Source organism: Oncorhynchus tshawytscha, linkage group LG19 (assembly GCF_018296145.1).
Source record: "Oncorhynchus tshawytscha isolate Ot180627B linkage group LG19, Otsh_v2.0, whole genome shotgun sequence".
NCBI lineage: Eukaryota > Metazoa > Chordata > Actinopteri > Salmoniformes > Salmonidae > Oncorhynchus > Oncorhynchus tshawytscha.
The window spans coordinates 46410371-46436831 of record NC_056447.1 but is presented as its reverse complement, the minus strand read 5'-3'; the positions used below and the strand labels follow the sequence as shown (position 1 = coordinate 46436831).

The 26461-nt window shown below is 41.5% G+C and overlaps 1 protein-coding gene across 1 annotated transcript in view; it reads right to left on the bottom strand.

The window, feature by feature from the left end:
* The window catches only part of kitlga (kit ligand a), a 41324-nt gene extending 16887 nt beyond the window's left edge, over window positions 1-24437 (bottom strand). The window contains exon 1 of the mRNA XM_024380078.2: window positions 23974-24437. Coding sequence (XP_024235846.1) covers window positions 23974-23988 — 15 coding nt within the window. The 5' untranslated portion in view covers window positions 23989-24437. The remainder of the gene's footprint in view (window positions 1-23973) is intronic.
* Between the last annotated feature and the right edge of the window lie 2024 nt (window positions 24438-26461).

The window sequence follows — 26461 nt, the reverse complement described above, 5'->3', positions numbered from 1 at the left end:
TCAATCAACTGGGTTGCTTCTCTTTTGTTATCATTTAATTGGCTACTTCAATCAGCTGAATTGCAGCCTTGGTATCAAGATCAGGCCTTTCATGGTCTAATGACTAATGCCTGTAGTGTTTCAGGGAGGCCTGTGTGACTAATGTCTGCCTGCCCCTCTACAGCCATTCCCTCGCCCCTGTCACCCCCTCCACCCCATTCCCATGCCAGTCTGAGCATGTTATGCAACAGTCCGACCCGACCCACACCTTCCCCCAAACTTCCCTCCCTCTTAGCCCAGATTAGGAACAGGAACAAAAGTGGATTCCGCAAAAAAAGTTTGCAAGGTGGTTTATGTTGAAGATTGAAATTAAGCTAGGAAGATGAAAAATATTAGAGAAGAGCTTACTGACTGGCAGCCACTGAGCGCTGGGGGCAATTCAGACACTCTGTTAACCATGAGTGCTGTGTAAAGGAGCTCAACGACACAGTGGTTGCATCCCAAATTCACCCTATTATCTATATAGTGCACTATACCTTTGACCAAGACACATAGGGCTCTGGTCAAAAGAAATGCACTATGTATGAAAGAGGGTGCCATTCGGGACTCAGCCATAGATAATATCCTCTGTGCCCCTGCACTGTCGTCTCTTTCCTCATACGACAGCTGGAAGAGGTACAGAATACAAAGAACAACCAATGAGACAAGGGGGGAAATTAAGATAAACCTAAATTAAAGAGCGAACGGAGCCTAATTCAATTCCACATAACTCTGTTTAATTAATCTAAACAAAATCATCTTTATATGAGTGGAGATGTCTGTGACGGACACAAGACTGAAGTCAGATGGAGGTTACAGGGGAGGGAGTGAGGTGGGAGATAGGCAGGGATGGAAGGAGGTGATAGATAATAGGTCCACGTAAGATGGTATTGAATTTACAATGTCACGTTTATTCCCTCGTCATCAGAGTCCAAAATGGTCATGCAGGTAATAGTCTGGTATGGTCACGGTGTGGCTAAAATTGCATGAAATGAATAGTGGCAAATCAAATCACAGAGACAGATTAAATGCATGCAGAATACATTACACATCTGTGTATCTGTCAAACATTTAACTTATTTAAACTATTGATGCATGTACCTAACAAATTACGCTCAGTCGAAAAAACATTTTACAGTTTTTGATGGATAGACTCAAAAGGTTTGTCCGGCAGGGGCGCGAGCCACAATAACACCTCCAAATGTCAACATTTGACATCTGAAAGTCAATTCAGTCAATGACAAAATAATACACTTTGACTGGGCTGCACTGCTATGCTTTAAATAAATTAAGAAAATGACTAGCTAGACCACAATTCAGCACAAGTTCAAATGGGTCACATTGGTGTCCTACTTGGTTTTAAAACATGCAGTGTGAGGCAGATAAAAATGCTAGGCCCTGGTGGACCAGCCATTGTTTCATAGATCCCTGGGGACTATTCACAGGGGCACGTTTGGACAGTGGTAAACTGTCACTGGTAAACAATTGAAACATTTGGAAATGGGTTTAACACCATTATACAGTGGTTTTGACAGATGTCTTTGGAATCTGTCTTTAGAATCTGTATTTGGAATCTGTCTTTGGTTAAACCGAGATAACATAATTATGTCAGGGTCTTGTAAGGAATGTTATGAGGGCTACAGATTTATGATCTTAATTTGTTTCTGGTAATTGTTGGGTTGAAGTGGCCTTAGGTGATCGGAACCCTAATTAGCATTTTCTGGGTGACATTCTTAAACAAGATATTTCAGTAGTTTACAGACATTAAAGTGTCTGTATGACTGTGCATCTGACTAGCCACAATGGGAGCACAAACACACACACACACTCCCCCCACGGTTGGGTCCAAATTGAAAGCTTCAAACGATGCACTTAGCAACATAGACAGATGTACTATAATTACAGTGTAAGACTACCACATTTGACTACATTTACCATTTCTTTAATGAGTTTGTAATGACACCTCACATTCAATTCTGCAAACACCTCTATGACATTTATGACTAATTTGTGTGCAATGGAAAGTACTGCAACAGATATGGTAAAACATAATTCACCTCACTCCCTACATAAAATGGGATCCCATTATGTTAAAAAATTTACTAATTTCAGATTCAATTAAACTTAAATTCAATTTCCTTTTTAACTTAGATTCTTGTTTAATCACTTTTAGAACTATTCTTATTCCCTCAACTTAGAGTGAGCATCAAGTCCACATCAAAACGGTCTAAATTCAATTCTGATTTGACATGATTCTTTCCATGTAATGTATCTATAAAACATTACATTACATTATAACATGTATCAAAGGTAAAGGAGCTTAATTCACATGAAGTGTGCACTTCATACACACACACACACACACACACACACACACACACACACACACACACACACACACACACACACACACACACACACACACACACACACACACACACACACACACACACACACACACACACACAAACAAAGCACTGCCTTGGAATTTACCATGGTCAAACTGGCAAAGTAATAAGCACGGCAGGTGAGGAGACACTAACGTGCAACCATGGAAAGAAGCTGTGCTTCCTAGCTCTTTATGAGACAGAATCATGACCCCTGAAATCAAAGAAGTGGTTGGAGAGCGGCTACAATATGTCTGGCCAAATGCCAGTCAAACTCAGGTCATATTTTCTTCAATAAATATGAGAAAAAGGGAAAACTATAAATAAATGAATATGCTCCAGTTGTATCTAACATATCGGTTATTCATGTTATGATCTAATTCTGTCTGGTAATAATATAAATTATTGCAGTGAGCTACCACGCACGACATACATTTAGAAATATTACAGTGCGTGTTGTATGTTGGCTGTGTTTACTGTGTTTGTTCATCAATAACATTGGTTATAAAAAATACGTGTATATGGTACTGTATGACCAATCTATAACAACTTAGAAATAACTTGTTATTAACAACTATGATTAGAAGTGGATGTTATCATGCTGTCAGACCTACAGTACAGTAGCAGACTAAAGCCAGATCAGTTCACTGAGACTGTTCTCCTGGTGATGTCACGGCTGGGATAGTTACCAATTGCCATGGGAATCTGGAAAATAGCAGTGTAGTTCTGTCCACAGTAAAGGAGACAAAACACAGCAGTACCAGAGGCACTTTCCTGAACTATATATGTATTTGAACTCTAAACATTGCGGTTCCATTATGAAAATAAGATACAATGTGCTCTAACATGGATGGATATCCATAGATCTTTTCACGGATAACGTCAAGGTTTTTGTTCATTATTCCCCACATGTTAGTCTCCGTTAACCCAATACTAAAATCTCACGTAATTTGCTCGTAGTCTGTCCATAAGAGATTACCCACATGTTTGAAACATCAAGCTGACCTTAAAGTCCAATGATATACTTCATACTTCTAGAAGAAATCAATATAAAATCAAACTCTTGTAAAATGCAGCAACAGTTGGAGAGATATAGCAGGTATATTTAGGTAATAGAGGTACAGTATATCCTGTTTAGAATATTAAATCAATGAGACAGCGGGCTGTTAAAATTGCAAATATTTTATGCAAAATAATTGGACAATTTATTTTTCCTGAGGACATATTATGTGTAACACGTCAAGTTTATGCCCAATGCCAGCTTGTTAAACAGCCAATACATCTGCCATAGCAAAGCAAGGTTGTTTTGAGTGATGGCATTAACCCGTTTTGGTTGCTAATCTCTCAGCACTTCTGTATCTTATGACCTAGCTGGCATCCAATAACAATAGTTAAGTAGGCATATTTGTTGCATAAATAAACTAACAATAATTATACAGTAATAAACCAAAATTGTGCCAGGAAGTAGTTCATAGTATTGCCCCAGCTGGTTGAGCTCTGCCACTGAATCTGGACTCAAGGTTCTGTCTCCCCCCCCACTTAGTATCATAAAAGCTATAAATATTTTAGGACAGAACATTGGCAAGCAGTCACTATTGACATTGCTAAAAGTAAAGACATTTATATAGTATTGTACATTTTGATCAGTTCACTGCCACCTTTTACAGGCCTTTCCTTTGATCAAAAGTAAAGCAAGGAAAAGAGGGAAGTAATAGTAATTAGAGATTCAATTACATTTGAATTTGCATTAAATTAAAATCTAATCAAACACCCATTTTCATGAAGAACTCAAAGCAGTGCTTCCTGGTTTCTCTCAGTAAATCATAGCACATTTTAGTGGAAAATGAACAAATAACTTAAAAGGCCCGTGTTCCCTCTTTGTTGGATGCATTACTGCTCTTGAGGTATGTTGTGTTGGTCCCACTGCACTGCCTGAAAATGATGATTACCCTGTCCTCCTCCTCTACAGCTTCTTTGATCCTGACATATCATTAACCAATCAGACCCAACAGGCCCTCTAGAAAACCAGACCAGTGCCCTCCTCTCTAGCTGTCTTCAGCACATACAGTAATCTCATTGTACAAAAACACAACGCCGTGCATAACATTAGTGCCACATGGCATATTTTAGGCCATCAGTTTTGCACAGGCAAGAACCTGTTCCTAATCTCATCAAAATGATTTTGGTCGAATGACAATGCATCATCTCTGCCAGTGCGCTTTCTGTTTTAATAAACACGTTCCATTATGAAGGAATAAAAAATAGACTGGATTGCAGATCAAATCTGTTTTCAAAGCCTAATTGCTGTCTCATATTAGATGGAAGAAATTACTATTGTTTTCCAGTGGACTTAAGGTCTATGACCAAGGCTGTAGAGACTAGTGCATTGTTTACTGGCTGGAAAGGAACAACAATGACTTGATCTTTGTAGGCTTCTGGCTTCTACTAGGTATAGTAACCTGTCTGATAAACAAACAAAAACATTCTGGGCAGTTTTCCCAGGTATTGCTGAAATCATACTTAATGGAAATCCAAAACACTTTTGATCCAAGAATGGCAGTGTAAACATAGAATTTAGAACATTTGTTTAAAATAATAATTCCATCATATCTGACGATAACCCAAAATAGAACACGGGCCTACAACTGACAGTGGGTAAAAGTGGAAGCATCAGGAAAAGGAAAAACAGGAAACGCGATTGATCTATTCCCGGAGTGATTCAGAAAACGGACCAGCGACTACTCAAAACATGTATTCATTTCATTTGCATCTACAAATGACATTCTGCGTTCCTCTGTCCACTCAAGTGCACTTACAGAGGCCCATGTTAACAAAGTAAACACTGAAACAAATACCATGGGGATTATAAAGATATAGAGGCTCATTCAATGTCATGTGGTCAACTGAAGAGCACATAGGTTGAGTGCCGGGAAAAAACATTGCTTGATAACTACATTGAGTAGTACATCTTGGGATCAATAAAGTACTTATATTACTACTACTATTACTACTACGGTGTTGACACGGAGAGACTACTTCAAATCAGTCAATCATTGATGACCTCAAGACTCCATCGATCTGTCCTGATGAGGGTGCATGGTGATTCATGTTATCTTATGGTTCTATATCACTTAGGATCATGATCAAGTTGTTAGCTCTGCCCTATGGTTTGACGTTAGCATGAGTGTAACACAAAACTTGAAAAGCTGTTGTAAAGGTTGTTGTAGTGTTTTGGGGTCAATTTAAGGGCCAGGTAACACCAGAACGTACACCAGAGTAACGGGGTCAGCCTTGGCAGAATAGCAGATTTTCAAAACTGGTTGAAACGGTATCAGCAGACATTTGTTTTACTTGGAGAAGAAGAACATTCCTTAATTATTCCCATATCATCCCTTCAAGACATAAAATTAAAAAAATAACTGGAAATGCACCAAACTTTAAGGAATCCAATTTGGGTGAACTTGGAAGAGACTTGTGATATTAACAGTATGAGTTCATGTACATCCACGATTGACCCAACATACTACTGACCAATAAAAACATTTGTTTTCCCTCTGCGTTACGTTCCCTCTAGAGATCAACCAGTTCAGTTAAAGATAATAGAAAGCACAGAGATGGTGAAAGACTGAATAACATATCAGGGGTTGTAAAGTCTTTTGAAGCTTGTGAAGGAAAAGTGCGTGTTAAAGAAACAAGGGAGCGGACTAACGCTTCATTTAACATGTCAAAATATCAGTATCTCACTTGCATTCAATGACAAACCAGACATGTGTCTGTGACTAAGTGTGTGAGGAGTTAAAACAGGTCTGTTTGTGTGTGGGGGACAGGGGTAGTCTGATCATGGTACATTGCACTCATATCTTCTGAACAGTCTCAATGTTATGATATGATAGCACATGTTGCGAGTTGATCAACATCATGGTAATGCTTCAAATGAGCTGTACTTTTGGACATGTGAACAGTTAAAATGTGGTTTTGCACAAATCTGATCACTAAGCCAATTCAGTTGTATCTGTGTTGAACACTACCAAGGACAGATACGTTGGAAATGGTTCTGGAGGAATCTTTTTAGGGGGGTTCTGGCTCTCTCTCCCTAACAAAAAATTGCTTGTGAGGCCCAGCCTTCTCCAAAGTCTTAATAATGCTGACTAACTATAAATATCACAAGGCTCCATTCACAACATCAGTTGTACCCAAAACAGTGAACAAAATGTATTTAAAAAATGGGTATCATTGTAAGAACATCTGCAACACATTATTATGGTATGCCAGCAGCATACCACCCTGCATACCACTGCTGGCTTGCTTCTGAAGCTAAGCAGGTTTGGTCCTGGTCAGTCCCTGGATGGGAGACCAGATCCTGCTGGAAGTGGTGTAGGAGGCACTCTTTCCTCTGGTCTAAAAAAAAGTATCCCAATGCCCCAGGGCAGTGACCCTACACTGCCCTGTGTAGGGTGCTGTCTTTTGGGTGGGATGTTAAATGGGTGTCCTGACTCTCTAAGGTCATTAAAGATCCCATGGCACTTATTGTAAGAGTAGGGGTGTTAACCCTGGTGTCCTGGCTAAATTCCTAATCTGGCCCTCAAACCATCATGGTCACCTATTAATCCCCAGTTTACAATTTACTCATTCCTCTCCCCTGTAACTATTCCCCAGGTTGTTGCTGTAAATGAGAATAAGAACTTACCTGGTCAAATAACAAATAAATATATATATGTTTTAAGAAAATGCAGTATTTTCAGTTAATAGGAATATACTTTCCCAAGAGCATCTATGTACTAAGAGGCTACCTCTGAGCAAGACAAATTAGTTGTGAAACTGCTTATAGGTTAAAAAAAAGCATATTGCTGAGTTGCTGCCTTGTTATCACATTGGCCAGGTTTCACCTTTACACTTTTATAGCCTTGAAGTCTGTCAACTGTTAATTTGCACCATTTGTGTTCCCATCATACTGTTTTATGCCTCTTGGTGTCTTCAGTTCTGACTCCTCCTCAGAAAACCCAACACATGGAACATCCTCCAACATTTCCTTGAAAATCTAAATTCACGAATTAGCTGTGTCATAGACAGTGGGGGACTTCGTTTTTGCGTCCTTTGCTTCCGGTTTTGTACACCAGCTTCAAACAGATGAAAATACAATATTTTTGGTTATGGAAAATATATTTCACAGATGGTGCAATAATTTTCTACAAAATGACTGACTGTTTTGTCTCTTAAACTGAAATTAGGCGAACTATTAGAATTTTACCAACCAGGAAATGGCGGAGCAATTTCAGCGTATTGCATCTTTAAGTTTAGCTCTTGCGTCTTTTAATTGTGGTTTTGTACATCAGCTTTAAACCAGTGGTGTTAAGTAGTTAGGTAAAAAATAATTGAGAGTGCTACTTAAATAGTTTTTCAGGTATTTTTGACAACATTTACTTTTATTTCACTACATTCCTGAAGAGAATAATGTACTTTTTACTCCATACATTTCCCCTGACACCCAAAAGTACTTGTTACATTTTGAATGCTTAGCAGGACAGGAAAATGGTCCAATTCATGCACTTACCAAGTAAACATCCCTGGTCATCCTACTGCCTCTGATCTGGCAGACTCACTAAAAACACATGCTTCGTTTGTAAATTATGTCTGAGTGTTGGAGTGTGCCCCTGGCTATCCATACATTAAAATAACAAGAAAATGGTGCCATCTGGATTGCTTAATATAAGGGATTTCAATTATTTATATTTTTACTTTTGATACTTAAGTATATTTAAAACCAAACACTTTTAGACTTTTATTCAAGTAGTATTTTACTGGGTGACTTTCACTTTAACTTTAGTCATTTTATTAAGGTATCTTTACTTTTACTCAAGTATGACAATTGGGTACTTTCCACCACTGTTTCAAACAGCTGAAAATACTATATTTTTTGTTATGGAAAAGGTATTTCACAGTGGCTTAAATGGTACAATGATTTTCTACACTATACTTGCTTGTTTTGTCACATAAATGTTAATTAGGCAAACTATTAGAATGTTAGCGACCAGGAAATGACAGAGTGATTTCTGCATAGTGTATCGTTAATGCAGATAACAAAATGTAAATTAAATACAGTAGGCCTACTATACATGACGAGTATATAAATGTTTAAGCACCACTCATGCATTGAAGCTATAGTTTTGTTTGGGTATGCAAACTTCGTATCTGTGCTACTGTAAGTACCTCTCAACGTGCCGACCAGCCTTCACTTATTCAGATAGCTTACACTCGGCAGACTCACTGACATGTCTGTCCATCCACAGTAGGAGTTGAATCCCATTGGTTAAACACTTAATTTACTGCTCTTCTTAATAACCCTGTAAATACAGTATACTGTAACTATATGTCTCTGGGCACTGCCTTCTAAATTCCACTTCCAGGTGAAAGCAGCTCATTTTAGCCTTTTTAAACCAGTCAGTGAGTCAAGACAGATATTTCTCGCTGTTGTCACTTCACAACAGCAAATTAGAAGGTAGCTCTAACTTTATGTAGTGTTGTGGTGTCTCTCTTGTCGTGATGTGTATTTTGTAAATTTCTAATCCCAGCCCCCATCCCCGCAGGAGGCCTTTTGCCTTCTGGTAGGCAGGCATTGTAAATAAGAATCTGTTCTTAACTGACTTGCCTAGTTAAATAAAGGTTCAATAAAATAAAAATAATAAGTGCTAACAATGTGAGCAAGGTAAAGGAACGGATTGGAGCTCATCCCAGTTAATCAGCTAATCCCAACCCAGCTAATCCCAACCCAGCTAATCCCAACCCAGCTAATCCCAACTCAGCTAATCCCAAACCAGCTAATCCCAACCCAGAGACTGTTTAGAAAACCCTTTAAGGTGTCTCGTTGATGACACTTCTTCCCTAGACTAAAAGGGGTAGCTCCAGCCCAATATGGCGACCGGAGTATGGGCGAGTGGGCATGTCGAAAGGAAAGTAGTGGGCATGTGGAAAGGAGGGGGCATGTCGAAAGGAAAGTAGTGGGCATGTGGAAAGGAGTGGGCATGTCGAAAGGAAAGTAGTGGGCATATGGAAAGAAGTGGGTGTGTCGAAAGGAAAGTAGTGGGCATGTGGAAAGGAAAGTAGTAGGCATGTGGAAAGGAGTGGGTGTGTCGAAAGGAAAGTAGTGGGCATGTGGAAAGGAGTGGGCATGTGGAAAGGAAAGTAGTGGGCATGTGGAAAGGAAAGTAGTGGGCATGTGGAAAGGAAAGTAGTGGGCATGTGGAAAGGAGTGGGTGTGTCGAAAGGAAAGTAGTGGGCATGTGGAAAGGAAAGTAGTGGGCATGTGGAAAGGAGTGGGTGTGTTGAAAGGAAAGTAGTAGGCATGTGGAAAGGAAAGTAGTAGGCATGTGGAAAGGAAAGTAGTGGGCATGTGGAAAGGAAAGTAGTGGGCATGTGGAAAGGAAAGTAGTAGGCATGTGGAAAGGAGTGGGTGTGTCGAAAGGAAAGTAGTAGGCATGTGGAAAGGAAAGTAGTAGGCATGTGGAAAGGAGTGGGTGTGTCGATAGGAAAGTAGTAGGCATGTGGAAAGGAAAGTAGTAGGCATGTGGAAAGGAAAGTAGTGGGCATGTGGAAAGGAAAGTAGTAGGCATGTGGAAAGGAAAGTAGTAGGCATGTGGAAAGGAAAGTAGTGGGCATGTGGAAAGGAGTGGGTGTGTCGATAGGAAAGTAGTAGGCATGTGGAAAGGAAAGTAGTAGGCATGTGGAAAGGAAAGTAGTGGGCATGTGGAAAGGAGTGGGTGTGTCGATAGGAAAGTAGTAGGCATGTGGAAAGGAAAGTAGTAGGCATGTGGAAAGGAAAGTAGTGGGCATGTGGAAAGGAAAGTAGTAGGCATGTGGAAAGGAAAGTAGTAGGCATGTGGAAAGGAGTGGGTGTGTCGATAGGAAAGTAGTAGGCATGTGGAAAGGAAAGTAGTAGGCATGTGGAAAGGAAAGTAGTGGGCATGTGGAAAGGAAAGTAGTAGGCATGTGGAAAGGAAAGTAGTAGGCATGTGGAAAGGAAAGTAGTGGGCATGTGGAAAGGAAAGTAGTAGGCATGTGGAAAGGAAAGTAGTAGGCATGTGGAAAGGAAAGTAGTGGGCATGTGGAAAGGAAAGTAGTAGGCATGTGGAAAGGAAAGTAGTAGGCATGTGGAAAGGAAAGTAGTGGGCATGTGGAAAGGAAAGTAGTAGGCATGTGGAAAGGAAAGTAGTAGGCATGTGGAAAGGAAAGTAGTGGGCATGTGGAAAGGAAAGTAGTAGGCATGTGGAAAGGAATGTAGTAGGCATGTGGAAAGGAAAGTAGTAGGCATGTGGAAAGGAAAGTAGTAGGCATGTGGAAAGGAAAGTAGTGGGCATGTGGAAAGTAGTGGGCATGTGGAAAGGAAATTAGTGGTCATGTGGAAAGGAAAGTAGTAGGCATGTGGAAAGGAAAGTAGTAGGCATGTGGAAAGGAAATTAGTAGGCATGTGGAAAGGAAAGTAGTAGGCATGTGGAAAGGAAAGTAGTGGGCATGTGGAAAGGAAAGTAGTAGGCATGTGGAAAGGAAAGTAGTAGGCATGTGGAAAGGAAAGTAGTGGGCATGTGGAAAGGAAAGTAGTAGGCATGTGGAAAGGAAAGTAGTAGGCATGTGGAAAGGAAAGTAGTGGGCATGTGGAAAGGAAAGTAGTAGGCATGTGGAAAGGAAAGTAGTGGGCATGTGGAAAGGAAAGTAGTAGGCATGTGGAAAGGAAAGTAGTAGGCATGTGGAAAGGAAAGTAGTGGGCATGTGGAAAGGAAAGTAGTAGGCATGTGGAAAGGAAAGTAGTAGGCATGTGGAAAGGAAAGTAGTGGGCATGTGGAAAGGAAAGTAGTAGGCATGTGGAAAGGAATGTAGTAGGCATGTGGAAAGGAAAGTAGTAGGCATGTGGAAAGGAAAGTAGTAGGCATGTGGAAAGGAAAGTAGTGGGCATGTGGAAAGTAGTGGGCATGTGGAAAGGAAAGTAGTGGTCATGTGGAAAGGAAAGTAGTAGGCATGTGGAAAGGAAAGTAGTAGGCATGTGGAAAGGAAATTAGTAGGCATGTGGAAAGGAAAGTAGTAGGCATGTGGAAAGGAAAGTAGTGGGCATGTGGAAAGGAAAGTAGTAGGCATGTGGAAAGGAAAGTAGTAGGCATGTGGAAAGGAAAGTAGTGGGCATGTGGAAAGGAAAGTAGTAGGCATGTGGAAAGGAAAGTAGTAGGCATGTGGAAAGGAAAGTAGTGGGCATGTGGAAAGGAAAGTAGTAGGCATGTGGAAAGGAAAGTAGTGGGCATGTGGAAAGGAAAGTAGTAGGCATGTGGAAAGGAAAGTAGTAGGCATGTGGAAAGGAAAGTAGTAGGCATGTGGAAAGGAAAGTAGTAGGCATGTGGAAAGGAAAGTAGTGGGCATGTGGAAAGTAGTGGGCATGTGGAAAGGAAAGTAGTGGTCATGTGGAAAGTAGTAGGCATGTGGAAAGGAAAGTAGTAGGCATGTGGAAAGGAAAGTAGTAGGCATGTGGAAAGGAAAGTAGTAGGCATGTGGAAAGGAAAGTAGTAGGCATGTGGAAAGGAAAGTAGTGGTCATGTGGAAAGTAGTAGGCATGTGGAAAGGAAAGTAGTAGGCATGTGGAAAGGAAAGTAGTAGGCATGTGGAAAGGAAAGTAGTAGGCATGTCGAAAGGAAAGTAGGAGGCATGTAAAGGAAAGTAGTAGGCATGTGGAAAGGAAAGTAGTAGGCATGTGGAAAGGAAAGTAGGAAAGTAGTAGGCATGTGGAAAGGAAAGTAGTAGGCATGTCGAAAGGAAAGTAGTAGGCATGTGGAAAGGAAAGTAGTGGGCATGTGGAAAGGAAAGTAGTAGGCATGTGGAAAGGAAAGTAGTAGGCATGTGGAAAGGAAAGTAGTAGGCATGTGGAAAGGAAAGTAGTAGGCATGTGGAAAGGAAAGTAGTGGGCATGTGAAAGGAAAGTAGTAGGCATGTGGAAAGGAAAGTAGTGGGCATGTGGAAAGGAAAGTAGTAGGCATGTGGAAAGGAAAGTAGTAGGCATGTGGAAAGGAAAGTAGTGGGCATGTGGAAAGGAAAGTAGTAGGCATGTGGAAAGGAAAGTAGTAGGCATGTGGAAAGGAAAGTAGTGGGCATGTGGAAAGGAAAGTAGTAGGCATGTGGAAAGGAAAGTAGTAGGCATGTGGAAAGGAAAGTAGTGGGCATGTGGAAAGGAAAGTAGTAGGCATGTGGAAAGGAAAGTAGTAGGCATGTGGAAAGGAAAGTAGTAGGCATATGGAAAGGAGTGGGTGTGTCGAAAGGAAAGTAGTAGGCATGTGGAAAGGAAAGTAGTAGGCATGTGGAAAGGAAAGTAGTGGGCATGTGGAAAGGAAAGTAGTAGGCATGTGGAAAGGAAAGTAGTAGGCATGTGGAAAGGAAAGTAGTGGGCATGTGGAAAGGAAAGTAGTAGGCATGTGGAAAGGAAAGTAGTAGGCATGTGGAAAGGAAAGTAGTGGGCATGTGGAAAGGAAAGTAGTAGGCATGTGGAAAGGAAAGTAGTAGGCATGTGGAAAGGAAAGTAGTAGGCATGTGGAAAGGAGTGGGTGTGTCGAAAGGAAAGTAGTAGGCATGTGGAAAGGAAAGTAGTGGGCATGTGGAAAGGAAAGTAGTAGGCATGTGGAAAGGAGTGGGTGTGTCGAAAGGAAAGTAGTGGGCATGTGAAAAGTAGTGGGCATGTGGAAAGGAAAGTAGTAGGCATGTGGAAAGGAAAGTAGTAGGCATGTGGAAAGTAGTGGGCATGTGGAAAGGAAAGTAGTGGGCATGTGGAAAGGAAAGTATTATGCATGTGGAAAGGAGTGGGTGTGTCGAAAGGAAAGTAGTAGGCATGTGGAAAGGAAAGTAGTAGGCATGTGGAAAGGAAAGTAGTAGGCATGTGGAAAGGAAAGTAGTGGGCATGTGGAAAGGAAAGTAGTAGGCATGTGGAAAGGAAAGTAGTAGGCATGTGGAAAGGAAAGTAGTGGGCATGTGGAAAGGAAAGTAGTAGGCATGTGGAAAGGAAAGTAGTAGGCATGTGGAAAGGAAAGTAGTAGGCATGTGGAAAGGAAAGTAGTAGGCATGTGGAAAGGAAAGTAGTGGGCATGTGGAAAGGAAAGTAGTAGGCATGTGGAAAGGAAAGTAGTGGGCATGTGGAAAGGAAAGTAGTATGCATGTGGAAAGGAAAGTAGTGGGCATGTGGAAAGGAAAGTAGTGGGCATGTGGAAAGGAAAGTAGTATGCATGTGGAAAGGAAAGTAGTATGCATGTGGAAAGGAAAGTAGTGGGCATGTGGAAAGGAAAGTAGTGGGCATGTGGAAAGGAAAGTAGTATGCATGTGGAAAGGAAAGTAGTGGGCATGTGGAAAGGAGTGGGTGTGTCGAAAGGAAAGTAGTAGGCATGTGGAAAGGAAAGTAGTAGGCATGTGGAAAGGAAAGTAGTAGGCATGTGGAAAGGAAAGTAGTGGGCATGTGGAAAGGAAAGTAGTAGGCATGTGGAAAGGAAAGTAGTAGGCATGTGGAAAGGAAAGTAGTAGGCATGTGGAAAGGAAAGAAGTGGTCATGTGGAAAGGAAAGTAGTAGGCATGTGGAAAGGAAAGTAGTAGGCATGTGGAAAGGAAAGTAGTGGTCATGTGGAAAGGAAAGTAGTGGGCATGTGGAAAGGAAAGTAGTAGGCATGTGGAAAGGAAAGTAGTAGGCATGTGGAAAGGAAAGTAGTAGGCATGTGGAAAGGAGTGGGTGTGTCGAAAGGAAAGTAGTAGGCATGTGAAAAGTAGTGGGCATGTGGAAAGGAAAGTAGTAGGCATGTGGAAAGGAAAGTAGTAGGCATGTGGAAAGTAGTGGGCATGTGGAAAGGAAAGTAGTGGGCATGTGGAAAGGAAAGTATTATGCATGTGGAAAGGAGTGGGTGTGTCGAAAGGAAAGTAGTAGGCATGTGGAAAGGAAAGTAGTAGGCATGTGGAAAGGAAAGTAGTAGGCATGTGGAAAGGAAAGTAGTGGGCATGTGGAAAGGAAAGTAGTAGGCATGTGGAAAGGAAAGTAGTAGGCATGTGGAAAGGAAAGTAGTAGGCATGTGGAAAGGAAAGTAGTGGGCATGTGGAAAGGAAAGTAGTAGGCATGTGGAAAGGAAAGTAGTAGGCATGTGGAAAGGAAAGTAGTAGGCATGTGGAAAGGAAAGTAGTAGGCATGTGGAAAGGAAAGTAGTGGGCATGTGGAAAGGAAAGTAGTAGGCATGTGGAAAGGAAAGTAGTGGGCATGTGGAAAGGAAAGTAGTATGCATGTGGAAAGGAAAGTAGTGGGCATGTGGAAAGGAAAGTAGTGGGCATGTGGAAAGGAAAGTAGTATGCATGTGGAAAGGAAAGTAGTATGCATGTGGAAAGGAAAGTAGTGGGCATGTGGAAAGGAAAGTAGTGGGCATGTGGAAAGGAAAGTAGTATGCATGTGGAAAGGAAAGTAGTGGGCATGTGGAAAGGAGTGGGTGTGTCGAAAGGAAAGTAGTAGGCATGTGGAAAGGAAAGTAGTAGGCATGTGGAAAGGAAAGTAGTAGGCATGTGGAAAGGAAAGTAGTGGGCATGTGGAAAGGAAAGTAGTAGGCATGTGGAAAGGAAAGTAGTAGGCATGTGGAAAGGAAAGTAGTAGGCATGTGGAAAGGAAAGTAGTAGGCATGTGGAAAGGAAAGTAGTAGGCATGTGGAAAGGAAAGTAGTGGGCATGTGGAAAGGAAAGTAGTAGGCATGTGGAAAGGAAAGTAGTGGGCATGTGGAAAGGAAAGTAGTAGGCATGTGGAAAGGAAAGTAGTAGGCATGTGGAAAGGAAAGTAGTAGGCATGTGGAAAGGAAAGTAGTAGGCATGTGGAAAGGAAAGTAGTGGGCATGTGGAAAGGAAAGTAGTAGGCATGTGGAAAGGAAAGTAGTGGGCATGTGGAAAGGAAAGTAGTAGGCATGTGGAAAGGAAAGTAGTAGGCATGTGGAAAGGAAAGTAGTAGGCATGTGGAAAGGAAAGTAGTGGGCATGTGGAAAGGAAAGTAGTAGGCATGTGGAAAGGAAAGTAGTAGGCATGTGGAAAGGAAAGTAGTAGGCATGTGGAAAGGAAAGTAGTAGGCATGTGGAAAGGAAAGTAGTAGGCATGTGGAAAGGAGTGGGTGTGTCGAAAGGAAAGTAGTAGGCATGTGGAAAGGAAAGTAGTGGGCATGTGGAAAGGAAAGTAGTGGGCATGTGAAAAGTAGTGGGCATGTGGAAAGGAAAGTAGTAGGCATGTGAAAAGTAGTGGGCATGTGGAAAGGAAAGTAGTAGGCATGTGGAAAGGAAAGTAGTAGGCATGTGGAAAGTAGTGGGCATGTGGAAAGGAAAGTAGTGGGCATGTGGAAAGGAAAGTATTATGCATGTGGAAAGTAGTAGGCATGTGGAAAGGAAAGTAGTAGGCATGTGGAAAGGAGTGGGTGTGTCGAAAGGAAAGTAGTGGGTGAGTCAAGTGCTCTGCTATAGGTTAGACATTTTGGATTGAGCTGTGTTTTTTAAATTCCATTTGTTACCACGTAACTACTTGTGTTTTTAAGCCAGAGGAGAAGTCAGTCGTATTTTACTGTTAGTTTTACCCAAATAATTGTATATTGTCAGTTATAAAACTGACGATTGTTTTATTTAAAAGTACTGATGATGGGTGTACTCTTGCTTCTTGCGTTATATACGAGTGCTTACTGTGACTGTCACCCTTCCCATGCCGTTGTCGGACAGTAGTCCCACCGGGCACACACTGGTTGTATCAATGTTGTTTCCACGTCATTTCAATGAAATTAAATTGAACCAATGTGGAATTGATGTCCGTGCCCAGTGGGGTGCTTGGCAAGCTAGAGCGAAGTGGACCTGTGTCCCAGTGTTGTTGCCTTTCATGCCCTCCTCATTGAGTAGTAGACTGTATGTATTGTATGCATCAAGGTGACATCTAGATGGTTACCAATATTAGTTATTTCTTGTTTAGACTGCTATCATGCTTGAAATAAAATAATAGTCGCCGGCTTATTGACTAGTCCTGCAGCCCAATCAGCCAAAACAGTCTTGCCCAATTAGCTGATTTGTTTCCATACACCCACAGCTTTTGACACACCCACTCAGACATACTCCTGTTGCCATATTGGGCTGCAGTTACCCATACTTGCCCTAGACTGCAGTGCATCCTGCATACAGACAGGCCGTGTGCTCAAATCAAATCAAATGTTATTGGTCACATACACATGGTTAGCAGATGTTAATGTGAGTGTAGCAAAATGCTTGTGCTTCTAGTTCCGACCGTGCAGTAATATCTAACAAGTAATCTAACAATTTCACAACAACTTCCTTATACACACAAGTGCAAAGGAAGGAATAAGAATATGTACATATTCATTTGTACATATTCATATGGATGAGCGATGGCCGAACGGCATAGGCACGATGCAGTAGATGGTATAGAGTATAGTATATACATATGAGATGAGTAATGTAGGGTATGTAAACATTTTATAAAGTGGCACTGTTTAAAGTGACTAGTGATACATTTATTACATCCAATTTTAAATTATTAAAGTGACTAGAGATTTGAGTCCGTATGTTGGCAGCAGCCACTCAATGTTAGTGGTGGCTGTTTAATAGTCTGATGGCCTGAGATAGAAGCTATTTTTCAGTCTCTCGGTCCCAGCTTTGATGCATCTGTACTGACCTTGCCTTCTGGATGATAGCGGGGTGAACAGGCAGTGGCTAGGGTGGTTGCTGTCCTTGATGATCGTTTTGGCCTTCCTGTGACATTGGGTGGTGTAGGTGTCATGGAGGGCAGGTAGTTTGCTCCCTGTGATGCGTTGTGCAGACCACACTACCCTCTGGAGAGCCTTGCGGTTGTGGATGGAGCAGTTGCCATACCAGGTGGTGATACAGCCTGACAGGATGCTCTCGATTGTGCATCTGTAAAATTTTGTGAGTGTTTTTGGTGACAAGCCAAATTTCTTCAGCCTCCTGAGGTTGAAGAGGCGCTGTTGCACCTTCTTCACCACGCTGTCTGTGTGGGTGGACCATTTCAGTTTGTCCGTGATGTGTACGCCGAGGAACTTAAAACTTTCTCCACTACTGTCCCGTTGATGTGGATAGGGGGGTGCTCCCTCTGCTGTTTCCTGAAGTCCACAATCATCTCCTTTGATTTGTTGACGTTGCGTGTGAGGTTATTTTCCTGACACCACACTCCGAGGGCCCTCACCTCCTCCCTAAAGGCCGTCTCATCATTGTTGGTAATCAAGCCTACCACTGTAGTGTCATCTGCAAACTTGATGATTGAGTTGGAGGCATGCATGACCACGCAGTCATGGGTGAACAGGGAGTACAGGAGAGGGCTGAGAACGCACCATTGTGGGGCCCCAGTGTTGAGGATCAGCAGGGTGGAGATGTTGTTTCCTACTCTCACCACCTGGGGGCGTCACATCAGAAAGTCCAGGAACCAGTTGCACAGGGCGGGGTCGAGACGCAGTGTCTCGAGCTTAATGACGAGTTTTGAGGGGACTATGGTGTTAAATTTGTGGTGTTTGAACTATCGGTCTGTTTCTAAAACAGTGTGACGGTAATCGCCTTCCCCTGTTGCATTCCTCATAACAAGACTTTTTGCTGTGACTGACAATGTTGTTTTTCCTTCCTGAAAATAGAGGCAGCCCAACCCAGTGCTAAAAGATTGTAAGAGATATGGATCTCAAATATATTGGACAAACGCAAAACTCAATGAGGCAGAGCACTACTCTATTGCTCTTAGGTAACCCTTGCGTAAGATAGCTGCAGCAATAAACAAACTACTATCAGGAAGTTCATAAAAACTTTGATAACCATGCTACTCTCATGGTACAATATTACGCATAATTCAGAGTTCAAAGTCGCGGAGCTGCGATACACAGCTCTGAGACCACCGTACAGCCCAACCGCGCACCAACCAATGCCGCTCCATTCATTTGAATGTGGTGACAGTTGGAGAAATTGCTTGAGTTGTGCTGCAAATTCTTAAAGTATGAAAGCCAATGGTCCAATATTCTAGAACACTGCTGTGTGGATGCTTACCAATTTTGGACTCTGATAAGCGCTTTAGCCTTTAGTCTGAGCTACTGCATTTACTGCCAACAGCCAACGAGGTTGTCTGAGTATGGACTTAGTGCTATAAACAACGCCAAAATAAGTTCACGGTGATCAGAGCGCTACTGGTGAGAGGATGTAAAAAATAACTAAACCAAGCAAACCTACTGTATTCTACACAGGTAGGACCTATGTATAGCACTGAGGACGGTGGTGAGAGGAGCTATAGGTGGACGGGCTCATTGTAATGGCTGGAATATAATAAATGGAACATGTGAGTCAAACGTGGTTTCCATATGTTTCATCTGTTCCATACCGTTTCATTAATTCCATTCCAGTATTTACAATGAGCCTGTCCTTCTATAGCTCCTCCCACCAGCCTCCTCTGATGTAACACTAACACAATAGGAGATTCTTAGAGGCTGTCCCCCTGGCTTTGGCAGGCCATTACAGGCTCCTACAAACCTGCTGCTTGGTCAGTCAAGTTTTTGTTTTGCCTTAAGAAACAACTAATATTTAACTTAGTGCCGGTGCTTCACACGTACTTCAAGTCTGGTTGAAGAGTTACTTTAGCACAATAAGCCTCTCTAACACCAGTCTATATAGGTTTAAAGTATGGTCAAAAGTCATGACAATAATGCTATTAGTCTCAGCAGGGCCACAGGTTGAATTAGCATACCTGAGCTGCTTACAGATCATCCAGTCTAACCTATTTGACTAGCATTCTCAGGCATGTGGCGTCTAGAGCTCAGGGGATGTTGACTTCGTCCAAAATGGCACCCTGCTCCCTTTAACAGTGCACTACTTTTGACATATCTCACTCAATTCATTGCCTCGTTAACTCTCTCGCTGGACTACTAACTCTTCCTGAATGTGCCCACCCGGCTCTCTTCAGAGTGCGCATCGTAAAGCAGAGATGTGAACGGACTGTCAGCATGTGACCTCTCTATGCACCCCCAGTGTCTCCACAGGCCCCCAGGGCACCAACTTCTAAGGAAGCGTGTAAGCTGGGAGAATGGGTATGGATCTGGGGGTTAGGAGCACGAAAGAAAGTAAACTGATATACCCAGCCTTTTTTGTGGTCTGGGAAACCTTGACTGCTGAGGCATTGGGGACGTTTGAGGAGGTTTCATAGCACACATAAAAGCAACCTAGGATGTATGTGTAGCATTTACAGTGTCTGTCGAATGTCAATGGTGCTTTTTTTAATGGGAAACGCTCAAATTTACGCACCTTACCTCACACCACATTATTTTCTTGACAGCCAAACAGAATAATATGCACATTGCACAAATCCTGCATCTTATTATCCTTTTATAGCTATGTTCAATGTTTCTATTGCAGCAGCTGCAGACTATTGCGCAATCTGTTTTTTTTAAACAAGTGATTATTAGTTGACGTGATAAAAAACAAGGAAGAAGGCAATGAAAGAGTGGAATGGTTCCTGTTTTCTGTCAGGTACCATACATCTGCCAAAACTATGAGTGACTCACTGTAGTCAATAAAGTTTTGTTACAATATATTCCCAGGAATTATATAATAATTTAATTTACCCATGTAAGTTATTGAGAAACACTGGGTACTGTATGCTGTATATCACAGGCATACCAACGGGTGCACATTTTCACAGATAGTATGCAGAATGTATTTATCAGTTGCTGAGCAGAATTTTCTATGTGCAGAAACAGGTAGGCTTGTCTATATGTAAGAAGTTCAATTATACTAACTGGGTTAGGGAAAAGTTGTACTGGCTCAAAGAAAGATTAGGCTACAGTTAAGTCCACACTAAGTCCACATTGTAGGCCAGTGGTGATTGGTGCCGTTTAAGATGAGGGAGGATAATTATTTATTTTATGAGCATGGCCTTATTTCTTTTACATCATATTGGGTGACAGTCATTCATATTCCATTCACCCAGTTCAATGTAACATCAATAGGTTTAAGCCACTACATGATACTCAAATTTTCCAATACCAATCACAAGGTTGCTTTCCATGAATTAAAGTTTACAACGTAGGTGTAAAGTCGAGAGAAATTTAAGTAATCAAGGTGACGGGGTGGATTGGCTTTAATATTGCAGACAGATTGTAGTTTCCATCAATGTAATTGTCTGCATCATTTCCAATCACCCATATATTTTTGGGGTAAATATATATATTTATATATATGTATACATACATACATACACATATACATATAAACATGCATACATATACACATGCACTACCATTCAAAGGTTTAGGGTCACTTAGAAATGTCCTTGTTTTTGAAAGAAAAGCACATTTTTTTCCATTAAAATAACATCAAATTGATCAGAAATACAGTGTAGACATTGTTAATGTTGTAAATGACTATTGTAGCGTGAAACGGCAGATTTTTTATGGATTATCTACATAGGCTTACAGAAATCCATTATCAGCAACCATCACTCCTGTGTTCCAATGGCACGTTGCGTTAGCTAATCCAAGTTTATAATTTTAATAGGCTAGTTGATCATTAGAAAAGCCTTTTGCAATTATGTTAGCACAGCTGAAAACTGTTGTCCTGATTAAAGAAGCAATAAAACTGGTCTTCTTTAGACTAGTTGAGTATCTGGAGTATCAGCATTTGTGGGTTTGATTACAGGCTCAAAACAAAGAACTTTCTTCTGAAACTCATCAGTCTATTCTTGTTCTGAGAAATGAAGGCTATTCCAAGCGAGAAATTGCCAAGGAACTGAAGATCTCGTACAATGCTGTGTACTACTCCCTTCACAGAACAGTGCAAACTGGATCTAACCAGAATAAAAAGAGGAGTGGTAGGCCCCAGGTGCACAACTGAGCAAGAGGACAAGTACATTAGAGTGTCTAGTTTGAGAAACAGACGTCCCACAAGTCCTCAACTGGCAGCTTCATTAAATAGTACCCGCAAAACACCAGTCTCAACGTCAACAGTGAAGAGGCGACTCTGGAATGCTGGCCTTCTCGACAGAGTTCTTCTGTCCAGTGTTTGTGTTCTTTTGCCCATCTTAATAATTTATTTTTATTGGCCAGTCTGAGATATGGCTTTTTCTTTGCAACTCAGCCTAGAAGACCAGCATCCCGGAGTCGCCTCTTCACTGTTGACGTTCTGGTTAGATCCAGTTTGCGCTTTTCTATGAAGGGAGTAGTACACAGCATTGTACGAGATCTTCAGTTTCTATTTAATGTACTATTTAATGAAGCTGCCAGTTGAGGACTTCCTTCTCGCATCTAAGTGCTCTCTTCCTCTCATTTTTTCCCTGTGCTTGTGGACGTCAGTACAAAACACATCAGCTGTCTGTGACCAGGCGAAAAAAAGGTTCCAAGCCAAACCTTCATATCATAACCGTTAACCGCTACACACAGCCTACGGTGTCACCATAATAATGTCAAAGTCAACATAGCTACTAGAACTAACGGGTTAGTAAACCAACTACAATCATCCAGTACAGTGTACAGTTAGAGCAAGTAGTTTAGCAGTTACATGGGTGGGCCCTGGTGGCAATAAATTAATAAAACCAAAAGCTTACCTTAACATGGAAGAGTTCCAGTGTTGGATAGCCATAGCCAGCTAGCTAACATAGCATCCCTTTCTGTTTGAGCCGGGTGTTTGAGTAGGCTAAACTAGCTAGCTGCATTCACTAGCTAAGTATGTGAAAATGAAAAAAAAAATACAATGAAATATAGCCAGCACTCTATCTCTCTCTTGGTTCTCCTTCATTTTTTTAGAAATTAATTTGCGTGAAACTGTTCAACTATTGTCTTTCTCTCTCTTTCAGTCAACTACTCACCACATTGTATGCACTGCAGTGCTAGCTAGCTGTAGTTTAGGCTTTCAGTACTAAATTAATTATCCAATCCTTTGATTGGGTAGACAACATGTCAGTTCATGCTGCAAGAGCTCTAAAGGTAGGAGGACAACCTCTGTAAGTTGTCATAATAACTGTGTAAGTCTATGGAAGGGGGTAAGAACCATGAGCCTCCTAGGTTTTGAAGTCAATGTACCCAGAGGAGGACGGAAACTAGCTGTCCTCCGGCTACACCATGGTGCTACCTTACAGAGTGCTGTTGAGGCTACTGTAGATCTTCATTGCAAAACATTGTCTTTTAATCAATTATTTGGTGACGTGAATATATTTAGTATAGTTTTATCTAAATATTATAACTTTTTTAGTGTTTCACAATAAAAAAAGAAAGGAAATGAACTGAGGAGGATGGGCCTCCCCTTCCTTCTCTGAGGAGCCTCCACTGGTGTAGGCTATGGGGCTCCCGAGTTGCACAGTGGTCTATGGCACTGCATTCTCAATGCAAGAGGTGCCACTACAGTCCATGGTTCAAATCCATGGTTGTATCACATCAGGCCGTGATTGGGACGAATTTGTTCATAACTGACTTGCCGAGTTAAATAACGGTTCAATTAAAAATAAAAATTTAAAAAGTGAGAAACACCTGATTTCAGATAAGCTTATATCCGAAAGTCTGAATAAAAGGAAAATAGGATAGGATAAGATAAGATAGGATAAGATAATATAAGATGGGATAATATAAGATAGGATAGGATAAGATACGATGGGATAGGATCAACTTTAATGTCCCCAAGGGGAAGTGTCTTAGACACACAGTACTGCTGAATACAAAATATACACATGCACATTGCACACTCAGTATAATACATAAATTGCACATTACACATGTTATACATCGACCTAGCCTACATACACAAATAAACGAACTTAACATGCTATTCAAAATTACATCTTAAAATGCTGTGTACTACTGAAGCTTTAAAATTTTCCCCATAATTTGTTTCCAAAACCTATTCCCCTTTCATTTTTCAGTATCCAAATCCCAGTGTACCAATAGGCATACACATCAAAATACATGTACTAACAGCATCCTATGTTTATCACTGTTTATGATTTAATTAACAACCATGTCAAAGCACTTTTCATGACGAAAAGTAAACGATTAGGCGCGAAAATATTTTGTATTATTGGACATAATTGGGACGTACTGTCATTAGTCAACATGGGCAAATACAACAGCCACAAAATGTCCATCGTGTCTTAATAATTATGATACAGTATGTCAGAAAACATAGGATGACACCCACACACAATTCCCGTTGGTTGGCATATTGTGTTTGACCGTATTGGAATGGTGATGAACGTGCGTAACTTGACAAGCGTTTCCAAAGAAGCTGATCGGTAAAGGATAGTGCTCCGGCATCGTGTCAATGATATTGAATGCAATGTATCCTACGGTCAGACATCAATCATGGTGTTTGGCATTAAAAGAGGGGTAATGTAAGTCGTGAATGACTTCACACCATTCGTGTGAAGCAAATTCACATCATTCGTTTTATTCTGATTTGCCACTGGAATACGCACACCGCGCCAGGCGTAATAGGCGTTTATCCAAGAAAGACATGCAAATAAAAGACAGCCTATAACAAGAAAGTGAGTAAGAAAATATGCAATTCCGATGATAACTTACTTTTGGCTTCTTCATATGGAATGAGAGGAGTAAATCCAATGTAAGCGAAACCCTATTTTATCTTACTTCTGCGGGGAGGAAAGGGGTTTTCATCATCCCGTGTGCACATATCCAATGCCCTAGTCAGTAGCCTAGTATCCAAGCAGGGAAAATAATCTTAAACCTTATAAAACTGCTGCAATGAGCTCTGTTGATGATAGGTATGGTATCCAAATATACACATCATAGGGAGCTCATTAACGGGTACTGCGAGATCATAGTGAGTTGGTGTTTTTTTTTTTTTACAGGGAAACCCATTTTTATAGTTGCTTCAAGTACCGCCCACAAGAACCGTTCCGGTCAGTCTGCTGAGCTCCAACGTCCATCATACAGTCCTCATCGACAGCTCCGATGAAAATATTGAGATAAACTCCGCTTTACGTTGTGAATGAAACCAATAGTACGATATGTAACATATACCTACAGTAGCCTTATTATGATAACTTCCATTTGTCTGAAAATACCTGTCCACGCCTCATGTTAGACTGCCCCGTTGGCACATCGCTATGTCATTTATCGTTGGAACTTGACAGACCGACATTCGAGATGCTGGCACCCATGCTGGGTTATGACTTTGAACGTCAGGCATGGAAGCATATTGATTTATTGTAGAGGAGTTAAAGTCGTAAAGTCAAACTGGTCCAAATGTACAATAAAAGTCTATAGGAAATGCAGTGGTTGAGCAAGTCATGGTCATATAGCCGGTGAGAAGGCGGTTCTGACCGATCACAATTTATAAGTATGACCATATCAAAAGTTGTATAATATATATGTTTTTCTCATATTACTCACCTTGGCAAAGTAATCTTAGGGCTCACATGAACAAACAAAAAAATCATTCAGTTTAGAAAATGTTCATTTGAAAAACAATACACATTTCTTAAAAAACTTCAGTAGGTTATATGTGGCACCTAGCACAGTTCACTTATTGGCACCATACGATTTATATAATCATAACTGTTTTATTGCAACAATATCCTTTAGAAAGCTTTGTCAATATTGTAGCGACTTTACTACACCTTGTGACCTCTGAGAGGTTCAGATCACTTGGAGCAATGGCTAAACTGTTGGACTGGTAGTCACAGCAACCCAGGTCTGAGTGCTGGTCGGACTTTTCCGCCCAAATTTGCTGCACTAGTGTCAGAAGTGGGATTGCCGCCATAGATATAGAACAGATGATTGGTTTCCACTAAGCAGCACTTCGCGTTCGCTCCGACTAGTTCCATGCAACCAAATGTCAGCAATTTAGCAGCCGATTTAAATACTCCCAACTGATGTTAATTGTTGCTCGGGGTCTTTCATTGGATGAGAATGTAAACCAGCTGCATAGAACACACGTTTATAGAGGTGCCAAAGAACTGCAGAATGTAAGGTAATTGCATGGAGCAGTGTTTGTTAATCCTGAATTACAATTAAGAAATAAAGGGGTGCACATTTTTGTTTTCGCCTGAGCGCTGCACACCTGATTCACATCAAATGTAACGATGAGTTAAAGAGGTAATCCTTAGTTGAAACCACAACAAATAGACGCCTTTGTTCTGGTGCTGACCGAGACATGGATAATCCCAAAGAACACTGACACTCCAGCTGCTCTCTCTTCATCTGACTATGTGTTCTCTCATAGTCTGGGACCATCTGGTCGTCGCATTGGCGCATTTGTGGCAGAATGACTCATTGCGAGCTTACAGAAATGGGCTGCGGGTAGCTGTGAGAAAATGGAGGAAAAATTCAGGAGGACCTATCATCCTTTCACTCCCTCATCTCTACCTTTTTCTGCCTCTGTACGCACTGCTAAAGCCACTTTCTATCACTTTAATTTTCAATATTCTGCCTCTAACCCTTCTGTCACCTTCTCCTCCCTCCTTAATCTTCCACCCCCTCCCTCCTCCCTCTCTGTGGATGACTTTGTCAACCACTTTGAAAATAAGGTTGACGTCATCCTCTCCTCATTCACTCAGCCTATTGAGTACAATGGTCCCACTCCCACAGAACTACCCTACGTCTTGGCCTCTTTCTCGCTTATCTCTCTAGATTAAATCCTGCCACTAGGGATTTCCAGCTGCTCGACAACCTGCCCGCTTGACCCTATCCCCTCCTCCCTTCTCCAGACCATCTCTAGAGACCTTCTCCCATTCCTCACTTCCCTCATCAACTCATCCCTGACCACTGGTAGTGTTCTCTCTTACTTCAAAATGGCCAGAGTCGCTCCCCTCCTCAAGAAACTAACACCTGACCCCTCTGATGTCAAAAACGACAGTCCGGTATCGCTTCTTTCTTTTCTTTCCAAAACAATTGAGTGTGCTTTCTCTGACCAACTCTTTCGCTATCTCTTTCAGAACTATCGTCTTGACCCTAACCAGTCAGGCTTCAAGACGGGTCACTCAACCGAGACTGCTCTTCTCTGTGTCACAGAGGTTCTTAGCACTGCCAAAGCTGACTCTCTCTATCT